Source organism: Nesoenas mayeri (genome assembly GCF_963082525.1).
Source record: "Nesoenas mayeri genome assembly, chromosome: 3".
Lineage (NCBI taxonomy): Eukaryota > Metazoa > Chordata > Aves > Columbiformes > Columbidae > Nesoenas > Nesoenas mayeri.
The window spans coordinates 47,015,547-47,038,418 of record NC_137544.1 but is presented as its reverse complement, the minus strand read 5'-3'; the positions used below and the strand labels follow the sequence as shown (position 1 = coordinate 47,038,418).

Below are 22,872 nucleotides of genomic sequence, written 5' to 3'. Positions count from 1 at the left end.
GTTTTCACATACAAATTGAGTACAGATTACATCCCTGCCAGTTTTGTTTCCAATAGCATAGGAAAAATAAAACTATGACAAATTACTTTTATTACTTCCTTAAACAAGAACTGAAACTTGTCCAAAAAGCACATGAAAGACTAACTTGGACGACTTGAGCTTTTGCCAGATACAGGGGTGATATAATAAACTAAAAACTTAAATGCATTAAATAGATGAACAATTAACTGGGTATTAAAAGAATGCTTGATTCAAACAGCACAAAGAGGGTTAATTGGTTCATTGATTGCTTGCACTAAAAATAAAGCAGATTTTAAATCAAAATAATACATGACTTATTTTATACCGTGTTGTCTCCCAAGTCTAGCTGCACTCCTCCTACACCAAGAAACTCTATCGGCTTTGGGAGCATTTTGGTGTGCTATGATGGTTCGTCAGGCCTGATTTGACTGGCCGCACAGTAATTAAGCATGGCCTTGAAGAAACAGTTTCACTTATTTGGCACAAGGATTGTGACTGCACTGGGGAACTGCTTTTCGGGTTGGTCTAGCTTCCCCTCCTTAGGATGTAACTCCGCTGCCCCTGAAACCAGCAGGAACTTTGCAAGGCATTTAAGAGGAAGGAAGAACTTACGGTTTATGCCGCTTTTTGCTGGGGAGAATTATCCTGGGAACACACTGACCCTTCTGAGTGACACCTGTGGCTCTAAAAGGTGTTGTCATGACCTAACCAAGGGGTTGGCTCAGCACAGGGGACACCTGGGGGTAGGTGACGCTATGAACCCACCGGTGCAGGTGAGGCCAAGGTGCTCTTGGGCAGGAGCAGGGACTGGCCACCACCCCCAGGGCTGCTGCCCTCTGGTCTGGGCTTCTCCAAACAACCACTTGAATCTGGGGACCACCTTTAGCATTGGTTTATATTGGCTCAACAGCTCGCCTTCGCTGGGTGTTGCACCTGGGAGACCGAGATCAGGATTTGGCCCTGCGTCCTCTACGGGGGAGGCAGACATGGGTTTTAATGCGGAGGAATCACAGCTCGCTCCTCCACCACCGCCCCCCTCTGCTAGAGTTATAAGGAGAAAAAAAGTGTTGTTGTTTCCGCAAATATTTCCATTTAGCCAAACGATACATTTTACTTAAGTGCGGCTGAGAAGAAAGGCGAATGTGAGGGAGAGATCTACCAATCCATCTAAAACTCCCTTTTCGAAAGCCGTGAGTGAATCTCTCTTAAACGTATTACAATTCATTCTCTGTTTACTTTAGGCAAACAGAAAAACTCATCGTGGAGCACTCATTTTCGCAAGCTAATCAAGAACATTAGGTCCCAACAGATTCATTTAATAGAAATATAATAGGCATTCCTGCTTGCTTTTAATCTTGCCTCGCTGCAAATGCTAAAATGAACAGCAAATTAACCCTGCCTTGGAACAGAGATTCTTTCACAGCTGATATAATCTCTCTTATGGCTTGTAAACACTCCCGGCTCCCTCTACGTGCTTTCCCGGCTTTCGCTCTTTCCCCGCAGCAGAGGATAGGAGTGGAGAGGAGAGGAGAGGAGAGGAGAGGAGAGGAGAGGAGAGGAGAGGAGAGGAGAGGAGAGGAGAGGAGAGGAGAGGAGAGGAGAGGAGAGGAGAGGAGAGGAGAGGATGCTCCCGCCTGCATGCAGTGAGGAAGGGGAGGAACAGGCGAGCTCTGAAGGGAGTCCTGCGTGTCAGCAGAACGACACCAGAAAACACAGCAGAGTTAAAAGATGGATGGGAGAGTGAGTTTTGGGGCATCTCAGGGGATGGGGGGGGTGGGGCTTTTCGTGCATCACCAGCCGCTCCCTGAGTGGCTCTCCCTGATTTACCGTGTGAGACAAGGTAGTACGACAAGGCCATTCACGTGCTGTTACCAAGTATAAGAGATTTTTCAAGCAATCTGAGATCTTAAATTGTTCACGGATAGCAGAACTAGCATCAGAACAGGAAAAAATAAAAACCACTATCATATTTCATAATGTATGTCATAATGAACAAAAGCCTTTCAAAAAAAAAAAAAAAGGTTTCACTGTGCTAAAGTAACAATCTAGACTTGTTGTAAGTATGTTATTCTTACAAGTAGTTCGCAGTTATTCTTGAAGGCAAGTCTTGGAGTTTCCTTAGCATAGTGCTGCTGGGGAAAATTTTCAGCATGTCCATCTTCATCTCTAGCCTGAAGGAAAATATAATGGCCTATTTAGGGACTTACAAATAATGGAAGGAAAAAAAAATAGCTAAAAGCATAACAGCTCAGATCATTAAAACAGATGGGAATCCCAAAATACAACATTATTTAAACGTTTGTTTAAATACGCAGTACACCTTTTAGATATGAGAACTTGGGATGTTGTTTTCTTACATAGCTTAGGTTGAACATGCAAATTCATTGCATCGCAAATAATTATAACAACAAAAGACAAACCCCAAATGAAATATTTGAGCTGGAAACTGTGAGTAACTCAGGGTTTCAATTTTCTCCATTGCATTTTTCAGGATTACATTACATATGTACTCATTTAAACTTTTTGACATGCTTAAGCAATCCCTGCATAATGTATTTTCAGTTTAACAGCAAGGCCAAAAAAATAAATACGTTTTCATAGTCATCATTTACATGTAATACTATTATAGATAAATGGATTCCCCCTCCATGTTTAAGTGAAGCTTTGAAAGGAGCAATCATCTAGTGAGAACAATGATCCTTCAGTCAAATGCGGTCAAAATATTTAATGACAAAGATGCATTAAAAGTTACTGGTTATTTAGAACTACACTGTTAATTAAGAAAACCGAAGTTTAAATGGAGACATTACCAGAGCCCATTAGCAATCCTGCTTGCATATAGTATTCTTCCCTTCTCATCTACAGCATTTTCTGCTTTTGAGTTAAAGCAAAAGGGAGAAGCAGGTGAAAGGAGGAGTGTCAGCAATACACTCATTACACTGTTCATTTGGGTGACACTTGCACTCCGTTCCGCTCCATCTCATCTGATCCCTGACTGTTCGCTCTCTCCCTCTCGCAGCCTCCCGAAATTCACAGCTGAGCTGTCTCCCTCACATATGGCTTGCATATAATTATGCACATTCCATTTTACACTGCATTAAAATGATGAGCTCCTGGCTCCCTGCCAACCTATTTAAATCAGCCCCTGCCCAAAAGAAGCTGGGGAGAGGAGGAAGGGCAGAGGGTGGGGGGGAGGGCGAAAGTAGGGGGCGAGGGGAGCGGGTGGAGGCGACAGGGTGAGGGTCAGGTAGCCCCACTCCCTGTCCGTCCATCCGCCCCATGTCCCCTCCCCAGGGTGGGGGGGTCCAGAGTGTGCTCAATGCACACACATCTCAGCTTGTTGTAGCCCCTCACAGCGTGAGCTGCCTGTCGTCGTGTGACATGCTCCCGCCACCCAGGCTTTTTCAGCATTGGCATTTATGAAATATATTTACACCCTGTAGGCTCTACGGGTTGTTTGCCTTCCAATAGGCTTCTGCCCCTACCTGGGGAGATGGGGTTGGGAAAGGGGAGCCACGGGTTAACAGCATCAAGGATTTTTAGAAAAATGTGAAGGGGTTGCACCTCATGGAAAGCCCGTTGAGTCCAGCAAGCTTCTGCTTCTTTGCCATAGGGCATGAGCAAACTCTGCCCAACAGAAAATATCATTTTTAAAAGTGCAAGGTTTGTCCAAAGTATGTTTGGAGTAGTACCTACCCTGATGATTATTACAAGAAGCGGGAAGTGGGAAACAAGTTTATTCTGTATGTTTCCTAGCAGTTTATATGTATTTTCTTTCACTGCTCTCAATACTTGCAGGGTGGAAAATGTTTAAAATTCTTCCTTCAAACCACAAGGAAGAGGCAGAGCATTCCTGAGCACCTGAAATCACTTTTATATTGACAAAGGTTTAAATGTATTCTTCTAACTACTAGTTTGAAACTGAAACCTTTTTCATGCAATGAATCTACTCCCTATGCTGCGTGAATAAAAAGCCCAAATTTGATCATGTTTTGTAAAAAAAAACTACCCCAATTCTCATTTTGAAAACAAACTTTGTCCTTTCTTCTCCTCTATGAAGGAATATAGGTGAGGAACTGAAGCTCTTCCAGGTCATCTAGGAGATAACTGGGGAACAAATGCCTTAAAAATGCCTTGTAAAAATAGAAGCCGACCTGCGGACCTGTCAGCTCAGGATCACAGGTGCCAACAGGATGCTCGGTGACAGAGAGCCAGTGAGATGTTGCATAGGGCACAGGTGTTATGCTGGGCTCTGAACGCTATCAGCGCCCCCAGACCCTTGAAATTGTATCTTGGCTCTATTCTAGACTTTGTGCACGTGATGGCTGGCACATTGTAACCTGCCAGTGACCCTCTGGTGCATTATCTCGGTGCACGCACACACCTTGTAAAATGAAATGGATATCAGGGTGTTTGTAGCGCATATGTCAAAATATAGATACAAACCCCACTGACCTTGACCCACATACCAAAATTGCCAGTTACACAAAGGTTAGTCACCCCTGCTGACGGCAACATGTCCCCCCTCCTACTGATCCAAATCTTATTTTATTTATTTTTGGATGTCACCAAAAATTCCTGTCTCAAAAAACAGTTTAGCTATACCCTGCTATCATTTACTCAGGCGGCAAAAGTAAACTTAGCTTAGCTAGCTGCTTTCCATTGTAAAAAATACCTATTCTTAGCAGCCAGGGCTATTTCCCCAGCTACTTTACGTGAATTCATTACTACCATCTTCCAGTTGTAAATAATTTGCAGAAGGAAATGCTCTTACAATGTTCAGCACTGTTCTAAGTGTACTAAAAGAGTGGCTCAGAGCTTATCTTGCCATGGTAATATTTTGATATGCCTGTATCTTCACTGACTCACTCTCAATTGCTGCTGCACACCAGTAAGCGACAGCGTCAGCTCCCCAGCACCTCAACCTCACTCACAGGATCTGCAGCTTCTCCATCAGGCCTGGCTGCCATGGGATGCATTTTGCCTGCTATTGTTTAAAACGAAGCAAGTGAAAGAAGACCCAAGCCAAACCTGTGATCTCTGATTTTTTAAAATACTTTAAACTGCTAAAATGGTTACAGAAATGCTTGCATCAAAAAACGTATGTCCAAAATGCTAGATGCAATTGATTGCATATATGCAATATATGGTACAACTGCTCTCACAGCACATTTTGTTCCAAGACAAAAAAAGCTTCAGCTCGTGTTCCGAGGCCTGGGACCATCAGTGAGCGCTGCTAGTTTTATCAGCGCAAAACTGCTGCAACTTCACTGTGGCAGCTCCTCTCCGGGGATTTACTGAATCTCCTAATTCAATAGCCTCTCCTGGCAGGCAGCCGCCTTCCCGTCAGCTGCATGGACTCTGAGAGGGAAACCTGCCCATCGCCAGCCCATGGGACGCTGGGCTGGACACTCGACAAAACTGGGCAGAAGACAGCACGTTACCCAAGGAGCAGTGCTGGCAAGGAAGATGTAGTGAGGAAACTGCAGACAACTTGGGGGAGCTGGCTTGGTTGTAAGGTCAGCCTGATGATGGGCTGCACGGGAAATCGTGGCCTTTAATTGCAGGTTAGATATCAGGAAGCCCTTCTTAATGATAGGTACAGCAAAGCACTGGAGCAGATTGCCTAAGGAGACTGTCAAAGCCCCATCACTGGAGTTTTTTAGGAGCAGATTAGGCAAACATCTGTCAGGAATGACATGCACAGAGCAGCTCCTGACGTGGGGACACTGGATATATGAGAACACCTCCCTTCTCAGGTCCCTTTCCTTTCTGCTTTCTACCACTGAGCTTTGAAGGAAAATGGCACAAGGGTAAGGAAAAAAAAAATTAAAGAAAAGGATAGAAAACAGTATCTGAAAGGACCTCTCTGAAAATAGCACAGCATTTGATGTTCAGAGATATGTGTACTCATTAATAAGTGCATGATGACAACTATCTTTGGCTACACGAACTGTGCTGTCTATTCATAAGCCAGCCAGCCTATATTTGTGAAAGATGCCAATAGTTTGGAAACAGACTATATATTAAGTCAAGATTCCTTTTTTTAACAAGACGGAGGAAGAACAATCTACAGCAGAATTTCCTCCTCTCTGAAGTACATGGATATTTGTTTCTCTTTATTCTCAGGGAAAAATTATCTTGATCCGGACAGAGGATTCCTTAGCTTCAGTCTAAGTCCTTTTATGCATCTTTAGCCTTGGGAGAGGAAATCTGTGCTTACATTTTAATATTAAGGACAGGATCTTATGACAGTGTAAGTCACAAGGCAGGTTGAACAGCATAATTGATTAAGATGGAACTTGTTAATGCAAAGGTTCCACTAAAATGGGACAGTGCATTTGCAATGAAATCTTACGGCTCAGTCTACAAAAGTTTAATGCCACTTAACTGAAAACACCTAACATCTGTTTCCTAAGAGCGACGGCCACTTGAGCAGTGCAGAGCAACAGAATATTAGCCTGCCTACTCAGGATAAAATCGCCACCTAATTTCCACAAATGTCCTTTAAAACAGATGAAACATAGGACCGTTACCCCCAGTTAAATGCAGGCATTAGTTGAATGGCTCTGGTAGGACAAAAAAAAGCTGCAAGAAGTTGAACAGCGTTGCTATAGAAGTGCAGATAACTGTGACGAGGCTCCTATCCCGTGGTGATGAACAGAGGAAGTTCACATCACCCTTAATACTCTTGTCCCCAGAGGCTGGCTGCAGATGGGAGCTGAAAGCCGTGGTTCCGTTTCCACCACAAAGGTTATCTCTCCCTTCACTGAAACTCGAAGGAAATCCTCAGGGAGACCCTAATCCTTGAAATTCTAGTTCCTGTGCATTTCTGTTGTCCCAGATAATCAATTACCATGGTCTCTACATTCACTGTACCAGCAACGGTAAAAATAGTACTAAACTTCCATCTGTTGAGTATATTCTTCCCAGAAAAATGAACATACTTGCTGTGGGCTGGGGAAGCGGGGGAGCCCGATGTCAGGGTGCCAGGTTGTGGCTTTGCACTGGGAGCAGAGCAGGGCCAGGGATGATGATTCGGAGAGGACAACCCTGGCTCAGCAACTGGGCAGTGACAGCAGTGAGCGAGCCCTCCGCTCGGGGAAAGTCTTCTCTCAGGAAAAGCTCCCACTAATGTTCCACAACAGGTTTGCTTTTCACAAGGTTGTCAGGATTTTCCTGATTTGCAGCGTGATGGAATAACCAATATTTATTAGCTTACTGCCTCTCTCGGCTGCACTCTATGCACTAATCCCTACAGTTGTAATATTTTGCAACTCTGAGCCTCTAAAATCTTCTCAAGCTTTTTGAAAAAGTCCCATGTATTTTGAAACATGTCAAAACAATGTCTCGTAAAATCTCCCAAAACCCAGATCAGTGAAAATAAAAGATCTAAAATCACACTGGGTGTTTATTGTCTCATTATCACTTTCATTCCACTAAAATCGATGTTATCCTTTTGCCTGACCTTCTGTGACCACCCCAGGTTAGAGGTGGCCACCCTACCCAATGTTTCCCAGCCAGGAGTCTCTCTGCAGCAGTGGCTCTCTGTGCAGTTGGTGATGGTATATGGAGAGCTTGCAAGACACGTGCTACTAACTCCCCTTGTTTCCAGCTGCTAAAATGAATTTAAAGACAGCTAAAAATACATTAAATACTTTCCTAACGTTATTTTTCCATGTAAGCAACTGCTGTAGTCACCACAGGAATGTTATTTGATCGCCAACGGGAGGGGAAGTGGTCCACAAGACAATTTGTCTACTGGAGATGATCTATAAAGTTGAAAAGAAATTGGGAATATGTCCTCTTATAACTTCTTTATTAAGGATGCAGAAGAAAACCAGAAGGACTTTCGCTGACTTCTTTTGCTGCTTCCTCTCCTCTCCCCACACATGCCACCCCAACACGCACATGAATACATGTACCAACACACAAGTGCACATTTCCTCCCATTAAGTTAGGAGTCAAGATCTTGCCTACGCTGGAAGAAGTCATTGGTGGACAGAAACCAGCAGAACAATATCAGCACGGCAAGCAAAACCTTGGGACTGTGCAGGGCTCTTCCCAGGGCCTGAGCAGAGGGCGTTCCACTGGAGACAGGTTTGTGCCACTTTGTTGGCTGGGATCTATCCGCAGCCGTCCTTGAAATCTCTCCCTGGCACTCAGCTGCTCCTGGCTTCTATACATTAAGAGTACAGCTATGGAGTCCCTTTCACAGAGAGTGAAGTTATATGGTCACTGAGGAGGACCAGAGATGTCCCTGCAAAGATGCAGTCCCTAAGTAGTGCTTGAGGTTCCATTCCCTGCAGGTATCCTCAGCAAGACAAGGGCTCCTATTGCTGGCACATCTCTTGGTAAAAGCTGTTTATGTGTTACTGTGATATGTCCATTATAGACACTGATGAATCTAGACCCAAACTCTAGCCTTTGTTCAAATTTTAGCTGCTATTACAAATGTGAATACAAAATCTGAACTCAACACCACTAATGGCAAGACTGGACTAGAAAAGCAACTCAAGTCCACATGTTCAAGAGAAGGCTGGTGTGGAAATGCCTTCAGGAGCCAGCGGTCTGGCTAGTGTGATTAAAACTGGAGAAAATACATCATTCAGAATATCCTGCAATCTTCTCCACTGTGCTGACAGAAGAAATACCCCCTTGACTTCAAAAATAAATAGTCGCCAGGTCGAACCTGCCATTCTAACCAAACCCAACCCACAACCCCTCATTGTCCCTTTCTGAACAGGTGTAAAACTCCTGGGAAACAGGCAGTTTTGCTGAGAAAAGCTGCCCCAGAAAAAATGCATTACGACAAAGAAGGAGAAGGTGCCAATCTGTGGAATGATAGGTCAGTGTTTCCGAAATTATCCTCGTCAAAGCAACTGAGGAATGTCACGTTCATTTTCTTGCATAACTGAAACACACAAAAAATCCAAACAAATGTGCCTGAAAATCTGATAAAAGGTTATTTATGGATCTTTTCTGGGTTTTGTTTTTCTCCTTTTTTTTTTTTTTTTAAATAATGCTTGTTTTCCACGGGCTATAGATATGAACAGTCCAGCTTTATGTATTAAATTTTTCACTCAGAATTTCATGGTATAAAATTATCCAAACTCTATTATAATGTATGTAATATTGTAAGTGAATCAAAATGAAATACTAATAACAGTACTACCCTAGTGCCTGCTAAAATAATAACTTTCATCCTATTGCATTTAAAAGTCACTCAGAACTTACCCCTCCCTGCCCCGAAAAGGATCCAGCTTTCTGGATTCTACATACCTTTTCCTTCCCTTCCCTTCCCCTAGTTTTGCTTTATATGCTTTATAGAGGAACTCTGATTTCCTGCTGGACTTCTCATCCTTCCAGGCAAAATCAGGATTTTCTTTTTACACGGCTTGCAATGCTGTACCTTAACAGTCCTTTCTACCACAGTCATATTTGGAAAAATGGATTATCACCTTCAGTTTCACAATATATCCAGAAAGAGCAACTGAAGCAAAAATAGCAGTGTCTACAGACCTGGACCACTCTTCTGGTTGTTATAGGAAGAGGAGTAGAAGGAGTGAGATGTTAAATGACTCACATTCGTGAGCAAGTGAAGATGGTCCAGCCCAGTCTCAATCCAGTTGCCTGAGCAGGGAACTGCCTTATGCTCTCAAATGAAAACTCCCCATTAAAGCTCATTTTCTCACTGCATTCCAGAATAAGGCACCTTTTTCCTTCCTGTATCGGCTAACAACCAGGCAGTTTCTGCAGCTTTACTGGTTTCCACAGGACTGCGCTACCCTTTCCCTGGCAGGTCACAGCCCGGTGATATATGAGAAGTGTTCAGGTGGCTGCCTCAAAAGCCAATTTTTCAAACTGCACAAACCTTTACCCATATCATAAATTTTTAATAACCAGTTCTGAATTGCCAAGGAATAAATATGATAACAAACACATCGCATTGAGATAATTTGAAATAAACTTTGTTTATTGCCCCTTTGAACGTTTCTTCGACAAGTCACAGCTGCGTGAGACCTTCATAAAAGTGAGCCTATCCTGCTAATCTCCCTTCTGATTCACAACAGGCCTGAACCAGAGACACTAATGGACTGTGCTTGACAGTTATTGCAACATATTCAATACACAGCCTAAAATACAGCTAGGAAAGAGATGAAAATATACTACAGACTTCCCAGCAGATTCCATTTTTGTAATGGGTACCTTACACCAGCATAGCTGATAAGCTTTCCCTCTCTTTTCGCATTCCCTGCTTATTACAATTTATGAGATAAATGCATTTTCCAAAGTATTCTGTGTGGGTCACTGTCAGGTAGCTCAAGTATCCCTTCTCACTGCTGTTGTTTCTACAAGGGTTCCCCAGCACAGATGAGAGTCCTGCGCAGGGCAAGCACACATTTCTAATCAGCCTGCCAGAGAAGCAGGGAGGCAGAAAAACAACATACAACATCAAGGGAAAAAGAAAAAAGAAAAAGAAATCCTCAAATGTTGGTTACGGTTAGCTAAGGCTCACAGACCAAACAAATCACAGTCCCTAATGAATTTGTTTCAATGCATCTGCTTATTTCAAGCTTCAGCATTGTAAATACCAGAGCAACAATGCGGATTTTCTCTGATTGCAGTGTCACATATATGATTTATCATCTTGACTCAGAGCATATTTTTTTAAAGCAATTGCAGGCTAGTTTAATGAACTCCTCTCCCACTGGCTTTTATAGACTAGCGATGATCAACATACCATTAAGATAAACCCCGCGCCCCATCCCTCCCCTCTCTGACAGCTTGCCTTATTTGCCTCACAACAGTCAATATCCAATTAAGAGGCAACGGATTTGATCGATACAGAAGGTAACAATAAGACTTAAACAGCTGGTAAATTCTACGCAAACTCTTTTTCTTTAATTCCCGTCTTTGTGGTATACAAACAATTCTGCACTTTGAATAAATGTGGAGAAGGAAAAACAATAGTCAGGTCTAGTTGGTAAAGTTTCCCTCAAATGCACTATGTCTGCAAGCTACTCAGCAGCAATAAATGCTTAGCTCGGATCGATACAAGACAGGCAGGAACCTATTCTCTGTATCTCTGTGGCCTTTTAAAGGGTGAAAATAGAAATCTCTCCCTGCTTTGGTTATGAGCGACTTGTCACTTGGGCTATTCACACACCAAAATAGAAGGGCTGTAATATTATTAAAGCAATCATTTATGAGCTGGGTGAAGGGATGAGAGGTCTGGAAAGGGGGGCAAAACCCAACAGGAATGGAGTGCATGCAGGAGAATGGGCAAGGAGAAGGTGAAAAGAAAGGAGGGGAAGCTTTGATACAAATGACATCTTCTACAACCTTAATATCATCTCCCAGTCTTTCTGCCAGATGATGAATGTCTGCAATAAAAGGTGGGACAGTGGCAGTTACAAGCAGGACAAAAGCAAAACCTGGCTGGTGGTGAGGAGCATTTGTTATAATTCCCGACAGCCCAGCTGGAGGTCAGGGACTCAGGTCACGATATCGCCACCGGCTTTGGGTCTAATATCCGACAGAATACTTCTCCCTCGCCTCCTGACACCTTTATTTGAGGCCTTTATTCAAAGTTTTACTGTCAAAGATAGTTCACAGAGCAATAGGCTGATATAGTCCAAATGAGGTAGCCCTCTTCTTCCAGGATTTCCACTCTTTAAAGAAGAAGTAGTGACCATGGGAGATGCCACGCTCTCACTGACAAACAGGATGTAACTCAAACACCTCAGAGCTTGCTCCCAATGCTGGCAAAAAGTTATTTCTGAATCACAGTGGCATGCTTGTATTTTCTACCGCCCACTGCAACCCTCTATCACCCAAAGGGATTCCAGTAACATACATCATGTCTAAAACCAGGAAACTAACTGACCAAACTCTAAGAAAGTTCAGAGCACACAGATCCTTTCAGGCAAAGGGAGGTAACCAACTGTAATTTATCTTCCCAACTTGCCTTGGCATTTGAGAAGTCTCATTCTGAGTTTTCTCCCTTCTGTCACAATAAGATGAAAAACACCTCTGTCTTCCCAGTTTCCTTCACAACTGTCTTCTGTGGAGTGCAATTGCAGGTAGACCCTTGGCCAGGTTTCTAAGCCTACAGGAATCTACTTCTAACTATTCCTAGCAGTTCACTTCAGGCCCTAGGGTCTATCAGACAACTTTGTTTTCTGCTCTGTACACTGTTATTACAGAAAAAAAACACATATAGTACCCTAACCCTTAAATATAGGCTTAAAAATTGGGATGATCCCACTAGAAAAAGGAGCAGACGGAAACACATTCACCAACTTTTTGTCTTCTGCATTGACTCAAATGGTTTGTTTGCTGCCTCCATCCCTAACTCGATCTGCCGGGCCCCTTACCACTTGCCAGAGGCTTGTGTGTTTTGCTGTTTTAGCACCTCTCCTGTAACCCTGATTTGCTTTCTCCCACTTCTCCCCCGCAGCTCCCGTCTTGAAAAGCATCCCTTGAGGCTGCACCAGGCTCCTGTACACTCCCAGCCAGCACTGCTGTCTCCTCACGCGTATGCATGAGCATCCCTACCATTTCAGGGGTGGCACTGTCAGCTTTTTAAAGCTTCCATGGGTTTATTCCAGCCTCTCATGTGCTTGTCACTTATGTAACTCTTACTTGTCCAACACCTCCAACAAATACTTAGCAAATTACCTTGTTTATGGCTCTGGCCTTCTTTAATGTTTCCTCAGTATGCAAATGGACTATTCGGTGTCACCTCAAACGTATAACCCATTGTGCTGCTGGGCCCACTAAAGTGCAGCTTGTGGCTCTGCTCCCACAGGTCTGTCCCATTTTCCTCAAAGATGGAGCTACTGTTTCCACAGGGAACAAAAGAGATGGATATTCCCGTGCACAGTGGGTACCACAGCCCCAGAGCTGGGAGCTGCCAAAATCATGCCCCACTGCACAGTGAGTGCCCCTGGCTCCTCCATTCAAGGACCGGGCTTGAAGCAGCCAGGTGGGCTCTGCAGTATTCAGAGAGCAAAGTACTGCTGGTGTTTCTGTGCTCCCAAGCTGTAAATGGAAAGCTCGCCTCTTCTGTCGCCAGTGCAGTGACTCATTTAATCTCATTTATCTGTCTCATTTTAGGGCACAGTCGAAATGATGCCTCTGTCTAAGCGGAGTCCAAAGAAACTTGTAGAAACGTGGCCTTTGGCCTTTCAGCTACCATGTGCAGTTCCACAAATTCCCCATTGTTTGACCAAGATGTAGAGGTCTTTATCTTGGTCACAGTGTATATTACAGTAGGAGCAGCAAGGCTTGGGGGAAACTGATGCTCTTGTTACTGCCTCTATACTGAAGTACAAAAGCATCAAACAAAGAACCAGCTCTAAATAAACACTTTAAACACATTCTTACTGTAATGAACATTGCTGCTATCTGAAAAACGTAACATATTTTTCTATTCTTTTTCTGATTCTATCAAAATCCGCGATCAAATTATCTCACCTGCATCCAGACCGTTTTGCATTCGGTATCAGCTTTGTAAAGCCCAGCAATGGTCTTGACCTCTGTTGTTCTTAAATGCACATTTTCAGTCTGTGCCTAAAACTTCTCTAAAGTGAAGAAAGCATACACTTGCCCTTCACACAATCACCAGTAAAGCTAAGCTTAGGTAAAGGCCAGAGCTAGCAAGATAACCAATGGACTAGTGACAGATGTTCAGCCTAACATAAGACCAATGGACAGGAAAATCCATCTGTGTTTCCCAGCACTACTAGCACGAGGAGCGCTGTGGTGGTGGCCATCATTGCCTTTTCTTTAGGAACAGGCTGGTCAGAGAGAAAAGAAGCTAAGGAATCCCCTGTTCAGACTGTGAGTGTGAATGTTCAAGTGCGAGTTCCAGGAACAGAATTACAATTTAAATGAGTTACATCTAACCATGCAATTAACGTTTGTGTCAGTTTATTAGAGGCATCTTCACCACCAATGCCGTGAAATGCAACTTAGTGACTTTTTTGTGGGGAATGAGATGGAACAACCATTTGTCTCACTTGCATTGTTTATGTGGTAATCATTAAATTGTTGCTAATATTAATCTCATTATCCTAATTACATGTGTTCCATCTTTTTACAGTAGCATTCCTTCCAGAATTAGACTACTTCACACATCTCCATTGTTCCTCTCTCCGTTTAGAAAACCTGATGGGGAATCACTGGCATCGAAAAATGGGGAAATTAGTATTGAGCATGAGGAGCTGCAACACCAGCTGCTTAGCAGGAAAGGGGAAATCTATGACTGTTCTTTAACAACCAGCACGCTTCGCAGCGTACACTGGCAGAATGTTTCACACAGTGGGAGGCGAGGTTTAAAAAATTGGACCACTGTAATCCTTTAAAAGAAGCCAAGGCCTCTTTCTGAAAGTCTAGGTCATGTGCCTGGCACTGCGTCATATGGTGTCTCTCTTCCGCCATTTGTTTATTTGCTTCTGGCAGTTTTGGCAGTGAGGTATGGGAGTGAAATGCACACCACTCCATACATATGGTGGGAAGAATCTAGTGCATCAGTTGAATGCATACTGTACTGTATACACATTCTGTTTTATCTCTGAGCACAGCTGTGCTGTAAAAGCTTACAAAATGTGAAGCCTTCTGTGCAGCAAAAACATCGACAGGAGAAGCTGGCCTATAACTTATTAGGTTGTGACACAAGCCAAAAAAAAGCCAGAGTTAAGCTGACAACTCCTGGCATAGTGACGAAAAGCACAGTGGCTCAAGTTAAAGAGGGAGTGTCAGCCCTAAGTTCACGTTTCAGGCTTTTGCTGCTGTGGGTCACAAATAGCATCGCTGGTTTGTTCTAAGACACCGATTGCCAACACCGGCACATGGCTTCCAGCGAGTGGCCAGCAAGAAAACAGGCAAAACATCTCCCCGGTGCCCCACTGTGCCCACAGGCAGCCTGTGCTAGGAAGGGACTCAAGAAGGGAGAAGGCAAGAGCCAGAAAGTAGCCGTGGCTCTCTTCCTCACCCAGCACAGTAGCCTCCAAGCTGTGAGCAGCCCTGTGTCCTCTGTTCCCCCAGCTCTTTGGGCTGAAGGTAGTGGAAATATATGGTAGGAAACTCTCCTGTGCTGGTTGGACCAGATGTCTGAGTAGATTTTTTTCAGTGACGACCTTGACACAGAGACTCTTTATTTTAATCACAGTAAGAACAGCCATACTGGGTCACATTTGAGGTATCCGAGCCCAAGCTTGTCTCCAGCAGCTGCCAGTATCACCATCTTTAGCACAATCTGAGGGGCAGTGGGCCACCAGTTCTTCCAGGGGTACAGACCTGCCACAAGGGCAGTGAGAGTGGGTGTGTGAGAGGTTTGATAAGTGAGTTTGGCCTCTATGTCCACTGTTCTGGATTTTTTTACCTGTCACTCACTGTGCAGCCCTGAGTTAGGTGAGACCACAGTACACCTCCTTTCCTACCTCTACTGACAGACTCATGTATGCTTATGTGAAGTGTGGTGAGTAAGCAAAAGAGGGAAGGGAAACACAAGGTGAGGTGGCATTTTTAGGACACAGAGAGACTGCCCTGATAAAAAAGTCATGACTGGACACATCACGTTTTGTCCCTGATCCCATAGGAATGAACTCTTCAGGCCACTGAGCACTGGAGCTGTCGGGGCTCACCTCCGTGCTTCTCCAACGTGCTATGAATGCTCCCCAGCCAGAGCACGCCTTGGCTAACATCTGGGAAAAAAAATCCTCCTGTCTGGCCCCACCATTGCCTGAGATGATACCAGGTCCTGAAGTGGGTCTATGGCTCCAGCAGCTTCCTTGACGGGTTGTGGAGAGAAAGCCTCCCAGTGGGAGAGCGCCCCAGCATCCCAGAAGGACGTAGCCAAGGGAATCGCTCTCTTTTCTCCTCCTCACCCAAACTGATTTCTTTCAGGCAAGAGCCCACCTTACCCGAGGGGAACGGGGAGCCTGACAACCTTGCCAAATGGAACTGATGGAGAAAGGCATCCCATGAGGAGGCTTTCTCTCAACCTCTTTCACGTCCCTCAGCTGAGAGGGGGCTTCCCTCCTCCACCAGTCATGATGGCACCTCCAAACCAGCCGCTCCTCAGGGCCACCCAAAAGGCATCAGAGGAGTCCTGTGGCAGGGCACTGGCTCTCAGCCCAACTCCACCACAGACCTGCACCCCTGGGGCTCCCCTGGAAGGATGACCGCCTTGCAGTGTGTCACCACGGAGGACGAAATACAACCCCCAGCTAAATTTAGCTTGTTTGCCTCATCTCATGGGAGCATACGTGAATGGCTCTGCCATCCACCCATGTCCACCATCTTCTCCCCCCACTCTGCTGGTGACGCCCTGCCTACTCCAAGGTAAAGGGGAAGGGAAACATGGCTATCACACTTTTGTGGTGAGAAAGACAAGAAACAGCAATTTAAGGCTCAGTCAGACATTTTGTCACATCTCCTATCAAATATATGAAAAAAGAAGCAAGGAAAGGGGAAAATAACAAGTTCTTGCCTCGAGCATTAATTGCTGCTGATATTGTTCCATTTTCAACAACCAACTTTAATTGCACCTCCACACTGGATAACCCTTCTTTTTCAAATCTTATTTTAAATACATGGCCAGCCCCTCCTTAAAACTAGGCCATGGTCTGCACCAAAGTAAAGAGTATCAGTGAAGGGTAATCAAAGGTTTGAAACAGCTCTTACTCAAGATATTAAATGACAAGGACTTATCCACTTAAAAAAAAGTGAGAATGAATATGGTAGTAGTCTATGCAGGCTGCTATATTTTTATGTTACCAAAAAAACTCCAATTTCTTTGTTACAGAAAAAAAACGTTGTTACTAACTATCCATTAACTATCCATTGTTTGTCACAATGCAAAAAGCTAGAGGTTCAATAAATTTGTGAAAACAAATGAAAGGAAATACTTATTTGCAGAAGAAGTCACCAAGCTGGGTGGCGTGCAGGCCAAAACTACTCATGAATCCAGAAGGAGTGTAATGCATTCTCAAAGACACATTTGTCTGCTAACAACAACACTGCAAGCATTCCCACACCGAAGCAGTGTCACAGAACAGGTATAGAGATGACCTCGATGTAAAGAGCCATGAGTCTGGCCTGTGGGGTGCAGGCTGGCTTCAGCTGGAGTTTCGGGACACTGGTGCCTCTCTGCAATCAGTCTCTAGAAATTGACTTTGGACATGGGAACTCTGGCTCTCTTTTCAAACCTTGAAAGCAACCTATGGATATTAGCTGGGGCTATCATTTCTACCTCCAGATAAAAGTAGATAGATTATTTCTGAAAGTGTTGAGAGACTTCAGAGACAGGGTATCAATATAAGTTGCACAGCAAGCACAGCAGGTGGAGAGATGGAAGGGCAAAACACATGCATTACCTCCAGACTGTACTAGACATGAACTAGCTATTCTTCTTATACATCTTCTAGGAAAGGTTTGTCATTAAAGTGCTTTTGGAAAGCCAGGACATCACAGCTTCTCTGGCCTTCCAGGTGTCTGTTCACACCACAACAGTTTTTCTGGGTGTTCACTCCTGTCATGGGAAACCCTGGTGCTCCTGATATTCAGCAACCTTGAATATCCTCACTTGGGTCAAAACAAGACAACTGAACTTGAAACATGTAAACATTGACGTGGAAGCATGCATATATAATAAGGACTACAAAAGAGATAAATTTCACTCTGATTCCTGATTTTAATTTCTTCCCACATTTTTCCCACTCCCCTATTTTTCCCACATTTCTGAGCTCAATGGCATGATCATCCAGGAAATCAACTTAAGATTATACTCTTAGAGATACACGAAGTAACCAGAAATGTTATCACTCTCACGATGCCTTTCAGCAGGAGTTTAAATCTTCCTCCCCTGATCTAAGGAATGCAGAGCTGCTCAGAGGAATTCAGACATTTACAAACGAACATCCTAGAAAACACCACTCCTGGAATAGGAGCTTGCACAAGTATTAACAACTACACAGACACTTTCCATATAATACATGAACAGGAAGGGAAAGGGCAATTACAGATGTTAGGAAATTATTTTGTCTAGACACTCAGCAAGACCTTTAACATTTTCTTTACTAAAAATGTGATTAAAACAAACAAACAAACAAACAAACAAACAAACAAAAACCCCAAGTCTTAGACATCTTTTAAACAAACTATGATACTACAGTTTTACTAGATATATTACGTAGGTCTTTCAAAATCACCTTCAATAGCTCCATTTGTTTCTAAGAGACCCCCAAATCCACAATCTCTTGGTCCTGTCAGTCACATGCTGTGATAACAGGTGGAATGGGGAACATTTATACAGCACTGAGCCACAGAAAGGAGAACACAGCGATGGAAAAGAAGTAAACCTACCAGCTGTGCTAAGGTATACCATTTCTCTTTAGATGGTTCAGAGGAAAAGATACTGCAGCCTCATCACATGCATATATGTGTAGAAGAGTATAAATCTCTAGTTTTAGTTCCACTGCTCATGAGAAGTAACTGGAAACTTTGAAGTCAATCCTTAACATCCTAAAACTACAAACAAGTTGCTTCATGAGAGGGTGGAGCTGCTATATGTAGCCAAGGCTGGTCAAATGCTCTGAGAGCTCACAAAAGTCTATGTGTTTGGGGTTTTTTTGATCATTTCTCATCCTTCTCGGTTGTCAAGTGCCAGCTGCTGTAGAAAGATCACTGGAGGAAGCAGAAGGATCTTAAGAACAAAGCTGAAAAGGGGTATTTAAACCACCCTTGTTGGATCAGCTAGATCAGACCAACTTCCTTTTTTCCACATCCTCGCTCGTCTTCCTCACACACCAGGGAAGAGCTGTGTTATTCTGTAGATTGACTTAAGTGGAAAACATAAGAATAGGAGGCCCATGTCTAGGCCTCGGCAGGGAACCACACTGGGATACCCACAATAAAACTGACAGGCTTGATGGCTGAATGGATTTAAGCAACAGCTGGAATCTGATGAGTCTAAAATCACTTCCTGTGAGAAAGCTGATCGGAGAATAAATCTTTCATGGATTACATTCAATTAAGAGCTTTCACATCATTGAGAGGCAGCTAGAAATCCATGCACAATATATGCTAAAAATAACTGGGTTCCAGGTTCACCCACCACGGCTGAAAGCACAGGCTTCTGGAGTTTCTCTGCCAGGGTGGGCATTGGCCAATGGCAATTAATGTGAAAAAATAACCAACACTTTTGGAATGAGGCTAAACTTCAAACACCCCTCCAAGAGCATCCTCTCGTGATAACAAAGCACGTGGCTCCTTTATACTCACTACTTCTGATATGCAGGAGATGGACTGATTTCTAAAAGCTGCCACTCAACAAGAAAGGCACCGAATTTCTACACTGGCTACTTTTAGCTGCAGAGCAGAAAGCGGCAGAGCTGAGGCCTCCATGCACGCAAAGGCTTTCATTCCACAGGCTCCCAGGGCACAGACGCTATGGGGCTCCTAGCAAATCTGAAATAGCTTTCATGGTTGGAGATCAAGTCTGTGCAGTGAAACTTCATGGAACAGCAAAGGCAGAGAGGCAGGTCCTGAACTCCTGGAGCAAAACCAGTTGACAACTGACTGGAAAGACAGCACATCTCTTAGGAAAACCATTTAAATGCAACTGGTTTTATGGTGCTAATATTTGACATTAAGCAACAACTAAATCTAGGGTTCTTAGACTATCTGAACCAGCAAAAAGGCAATTGTGGGTGTATTTTTATAAACGGGCTTACATACATCTGCTTTTTTGAAACTGGATGCCTATCAAGTGGTAGATTGAAAAGTGCCCCTCCTGGTTTTCAGGGTTTTCTTATGAAAACAGAAGTAAAAGGAAGATTGTGTAAACGTGAGTGCACAGAGAAAATAAAAACAGGTCTTCTGGCCTTTCTAGCAATAAATAAGCAGCCCTCCTCAAACCGGCCCAAAACTACATCTTTCATTCTCATTTTTCATCAGAGGAAAGTTTTAAGAGGGACAAATTTATTGCAGAAATTTCCCATTGAAAGTATGTCACAACAGTAATTAAGACATGACAAAAGGAGATTACACTGTGGGTTCTGGATTTATACGACAGTGCCAGAGCCCAAAGCCCATGCAGTTCCCTCTCACAAGGTCACTTGGGCTTGGATTCTCAGAAGACCCAGTGTAGGTTAAGCAAACAAAGCCCATTGTTTGCCTTTCTTCAGGGAAATAAGTTGCTTCATTTTGTTCCATGTTTTTGGAAATCCCAGCCTTGGGGAGTAGAGCAAAGGAAACCCTTTCATACAGTCATAGAATAGTTTGGGTTGGAAGGGATTTTCAAAGGTCACCTAGTCCAACCCCCTGCAATGAGCAGGGACATCTTCAACTAGATCGGGTTGCTCAGAGCCCTGTCCAGCCTGGCCTTGAAAGTCTCCAGGGATGGGGCATCTACCACCTCTCTGGGTAACCTGGGCTAGTGTTTTATTACCCTCACTGTAAAAAATTTCTCCTCATGCCTAGCCTGAATCTCCCCTTCTTTAGTTTGAAACCATTACTCCCTGTCCTATTGCAAGAGGCCCTGCTAAAAAGTCTGTCCTCATCTTTCCTACAAGCTCCCTTATAGTACCGAAAGGCCACAAAAAGGTCTTGGTGGAGCTTCCTCTTCTCCAGGCTGAACAACCTCAACTCTCTCAGTCTGACCTCACAGGAGATGTGTTCCAGCCCTCTGATTATTTTTGTAGCCACCATTCCTGAGTCCCAATGATGACAGGACTGGCCACAAACTCCCAGCTGCATCAGGGATGCTCCAGCATGGTGCTCCCCATGGGGTGGCATGACACCCTCCTGCTCTCTTCATGGGCACTCCATGGAGGAAGAAGGGGTTCACGTGGTGCAGGAGCACCCACCTGGCTTGCACGGTGCCTTTGTGGGCACCTCTCCTCTCCTGCTGGCAGCATGCACCTCTCAGACTGCCACAGCCGTCAATCAGAAAGGAAAATAAAACGGCAGAAGCCCATCTTTTCCTGATATGTAGCTGTTTGGTGGTGGGAGAGGTCGCTCCCTCTGAAACTCTGGCCAAGCTGCAAATTTACTACAGGTCTTCAGCTGTCCGCCAGCCAGTTCACAAACAATTATCTTAAACACTTGACCCATGCCGTGTCCCCAGCAAGCAGCGGCTGCCACGTGAGACCACTCCTGTGGTACCGACAGGACCCTGACTTCCTTTCTGACAGTTACTGCATCAGATATGCTCGGCTTCATTTTTCAGTGTAGCAGTGGCTTTCTGAGGGCGGATGGGGTTGTACTTTTCTTTCTGTCTTATGAAACCAACCTGTGATTCAAAAATTAAGCTGTGTCTTTTTTGGTGTTTTGTCACTCCTGGTAGTAAAAAAATCCGTGTGTCAGGCTTTCTCGATCATTACCCTGACGATGCTAACTGAGGTGAGAAGTCATCTACTCATTCTCCAGCCACATTGACAGGGACAAGATACATCTGGGTCAACAAAGGAAGCATACAGAGCATGCAGAGTCTCTCTGTTAAACAAGAAGGTGTCATTTCTAAATAACCACTTTCTTAACTACAGTCTCACTTTAAGCAGAGGTCACCGGCCTCTATACTCCAAGGAATGAGAGTACTGCGATAAAATCAGCACCAGGAAGGACACGGGATTAGAAACAGGGCAGGGAGCAAGCTGAGAGGGTGTCCCTAGATCTCAAAAAATGCTTACTTTCCCCCCCAAAAAATCTACCATCGAGGTCTTGAAATCTGAGACTCACAATAGGAACATGAGCTCCGTCAAACCAGCCGGGTTTTCTGCAACTCTGACAAGGAATTCGGCACAACAACTCGTGGAAACAGGTGGTGAGTGTCCAGTTCAGACTTGGAAGCAGTGGACTACTGTAAAATTCCCATCTTCCCACCCCTTGATTTAAGAATTTCCGTGTCAAAAGAAAACGGTCAGCTCAGCTAACAGACTGAACTATGCTGTAAAAGCCATGCCTTTTTAATTACAATAGCTGTGAAATACACAATGCACCTTTAAGATTTTACAGTGCTGGAAATATTAAAGAATCAAAATATTTGCCATTATGTTAGCAAAGTATCAGACCTGCAGCCTACAGGAACATTTTACAAATGGTAAACCAGAAAAACTTGCTTTTTTATTCTTGGGTCACATTCACAGCAATGCAACAGTAAAGAATAAGCCCCTCTCTCTTTCGAAGAACTGATTTGCTTCATTAAAAGCCAAGCCCTCTTTCTCTTGCCAGCTGAAATAGCTGCCTTTGTATCCTTAAGTGAAATCATTAAAAAATGTGTCAGACTGAGAAAGATGTGTTTTTTCCAGGTATTCTTGAAAGCCATTGAGTATTACAAGTCAGTGCTGCGAAATTACGCTGCACCACTCCAAGCATTTGTTTCTCTTCCCAAACAGTGCATCATTGTTCTTATTTAAAGAAATAATCCTCACAAAGCTGAAATAATTATTCAGCCCAAACAGCCCATAGCAAGTGAAACAGTCTTTAGACAGCTGTCATGGCTCAGTCTTCCGGAAGCTTTGATTTTAATGAAACTCATTAAGGAAAGAAATTAACAGAAATTAACAGGAAAATATCATAATTTGTCTTGTTTCAGAACCCTGAATGGAGACAAAAGGCTCTTTAACGTGACACGCAATGTGACCAGTCAAAACTCCCTGTGTTGCTGAGTCTCGCACGCTAAGTCAGTCCTAAGTCACATATGTTGCAGCTCCACAGTTTGGTGCAGTGAAATTAAAACGTTAAATGAGAATACCCTTTGTGTGCTACGAAGCCTGTCTCCTAGAATCTGTACACTGCGTTCTCATACAAGCATGTGGGAATGTTCAAGGTAATGAATAT

The 22,872-nt window shown here is 43.9% G+C and overlaps 1 protein-coding gene across 1 annotated transcript in view; it reads right to left on the bottom strand.

Annotated features, from left to right (window-relative positions):
- The window catches only part of SOBP (sine oculis binding protein homolog), a gene marked incomplete at both ends in the record, with an annotated part of 101,432 nt that overhangs the window by 34,762 nt on the left and 43,798 nt on the right, over positions 1–22,872 (bottom strand). Inside the window, one exon of the mRNA XM_080342570.1 lies at positions 2,097–2,192. Coding sequence (XP_080198696.1) covers positions 2,097–2,192 — 96 coding nt within the window. The remainder of the gene's footprint in view (positions 1–2,096; positions 2,193–22,872) is intronic.